At 25.9% G+C, this 2,619-nt stretch overlaps 1 protein-coding gene across 1 annotated transcript; it reads right to left on the bottom strand.

The window, feature by feature from the left end:
• Positions 1 to 1,767: 1,767 nt before the first annotated feature.
• Positions 1,768 to 2,289, bottom strand: LOC149032104 (uncharacterized). The gene has a single exon (XM_089173982.1). The coding sequence runs from the start codon at positions 2,287 to 2,289 to the stop codon at positions 1,768 to 1,770; it is 522 nt and encodes a 173-aa protein (XP_089030108.1).
• Between the last annotated feature and the right edge of the window lie 330 nt (positions 2,290 to 2,619).

Here is a 2,619-nt window from a genome sequence, read left to right on the forward strand (position 1 = left end):
TTAATGATACAAAGTTTTATAAAAAAAATCCCATAAAAATTTGAAAATGTTTTTTTTGTTTTCTTTGTTTCACCTTCACTGATAAACACTGTATACTTTTGTATATAATTTTAAAAGTTCATTACAATTTTAAATATGTATCAACAATATATAATTAAAATTATTACTATAATTCATAATTGAATAATTGCAGTGGTATATTGAAGATGCAGACAGTGTTCACTAAACTTAACGAATATAGAAATAAGGAAGTTTATGATTACAACCTGACTGAAGGAATTCTGTATTTAAAATCAACTGTTAACCAGAATGAGAAACAGATAACCGATATTTGATATATAAAATGTGTCCTTGATTTTCGTAACAATTTTATTTAAACATTATAAACAGCTTACAGTGTATTCTAGATTTAACTACTGACATATAACATCATCACAATTTATACGTAAATAATTTAGTAAGGTATTGATATTATTTAATTAAATTGTGGAAACATCATAGTACTGAGTAGTCTAAAATTACCGGTGATTTTATATATTTTGCAGGACAAAATTCCTTTATCTTGTATTTTGTTTCTTTTTTGAAATTAAATTATTTGGGATTAGTTTTTGATTGTAATTGTTCTGCGATCTTTAGTGCATCGCTAAATTGTATATTTTCAGAATCATACAATATTCGTCTCATGTTTTCATCTACTAATCCTATTTTTAAACGATTTATTATGACATAACTATTTCTTACATAAAGATTGCAATTTTCAGCAATTTTCCATAAAGTGATCATATATTTGAATACACTTTCCCCCGAATATTGATCTCGAAAAAGAAAACGTTGATAAGCTGCATGCTCACCTCTCAGCCTTGAGTACAATTCTTCTAAATGGCATATAACCATATTATATGTAAGATCTTCTACGTTAGCTGGGGCTACTTTTTGAACAAGTATCGATTTAACCGACGGTTCTAAATATTTTAATAAGACACTAACTGGACCATTATTACTATATGGCATAATATCGAATAAAAATTCAAAATTATTCAGCCATTGAAGAAAAACCATACATCCTGGATCAAATTTTCTCACGAAATAATTTCCTGAATTTAAAGCACATATATTTAACGTATGTATTTTTGCACTCATCCCACTTGTTCTTTGATTGACAAATTAATGATACAAAGTTTTATTAAAAAAAAATCCCATAAATCTTTGAAACTATTCTTTTAGTTTTCTTTGTTTCACCTTTACTGATAAACACTGTATTATTTTGAAAATAATTTTAGAAAACGTTTGCAATTTTAAAAATATTTTAAAAATATATAAAAATAATTATTACTATAATTCATAATTGAATAATTGCAGTGGTATATTGAAGATGTAGACAGTTTGTTCACTAAACATATAAACTTAACGAATATAGAAATAAGGAAGTTTATGATTACAACCTAAATAAAGGAATTCGGTAATATAACTCAACTGTCAAATAGAATGAGAAACAGATAACCGATATTTGATACATAAAATGTGCCCTTGATTAACTTAACAATTTTATTTAAACATTATAAACAGTTTGCAGTTTATTGTAAATTTAAACACTGACATATGACATCATCACAAATTATACGTAAATAATTTAGTAAGGTATTGATATTATTTATTTAAATTGTTGAAACATCATAGTACTGAGTAGTCTAAAATTACCGGTGATTTTATATATTTTGCAGGACAAAATTCCTTTATCTTGTATTTTGTTTATTTTTTGAAATTAAATTATTTGGGATTAGTATTTGATTGTAATTCTTCTGCGATCCGTAGTGCATCGCTAAATTGTATATTTTCAGAATCATACAATATTTGTCTCATGTTTTCATCTACTAATCCCATTTTTAAACGATTTATTAGGACATAACCAGTTCTTACATAAATATTGCAATTTTCAGCAATTTTCCATAAAGTGTTCATATATTTGAATACACTTTCCCCCGAATATTGATCTCGAAAAAGAAAACGTTGATAAGCTGCATTCTCACCCCTCAGCCTTGAGTACAATTCCTCTAAATGGCATACAACATGATCGTATGTAAGATCTTCTACGTTTGCTGGTGCTACTTTTTGATCAAGTATCGATTTAACCGACGGTTCTAAAGATGATAATAAGAGTTTAACTGGACCATTATTACTATATGGCATAATACCGAATACAAATTCAAAATTATTTAGCCATTGAAGAAAAACCATACATCCTGGATCAAATTTTCTCACCAAATAAATTCCTGAATTTAAAGCACACATATTTAACGTATATGTTTTTGCACTAATCCCACTTGTTATTTGATTAACAAATTAATGATACAAAGTTTTATAAAATAATCCCATAAAATTTTGAAAATGTTTTTTTTGTTTTCTTTGTTTCACCTTCACTTTGAAACACTGTATACTTTTGTATATAATTTTAAAAGTTCATTATAATTTTAAATATGTATCAACAATATATAATAAGAATTATTACTACAATTCATAATAGAATAAACACAGTGATATATTAAAGATATAGACAGTTTGTTCAATAAACTTATGAGCCTAACGAATATAGAAATAAAGAAGTTTATGATTACAACCTGA

Source organism: Polistes dominula, unplaced genomic scaffold, assembly GCF_049000335.1.
Source record: "Polistes dominula isolate Pdom_NZ unplaced genomic scaffold, Pdom_raw_medaka contig_75, whole genome shotgun sequence".
Classification (NCBI taxonomy): Eukaryota; Metazoa; Arthropoda; class Insecta; order Hymenoptera; family Vespidae; genus Polistes; species Polistes dominula.

Coding starts and splice junctions, on each gene's coding strand:
- LOC149032104 (XM_089173982.1), bottom strand. CDS start 2,289: ATGTGTGCTTTAAATTCAGGAATTTATTTGGTGAGAAAATTTGATCCA.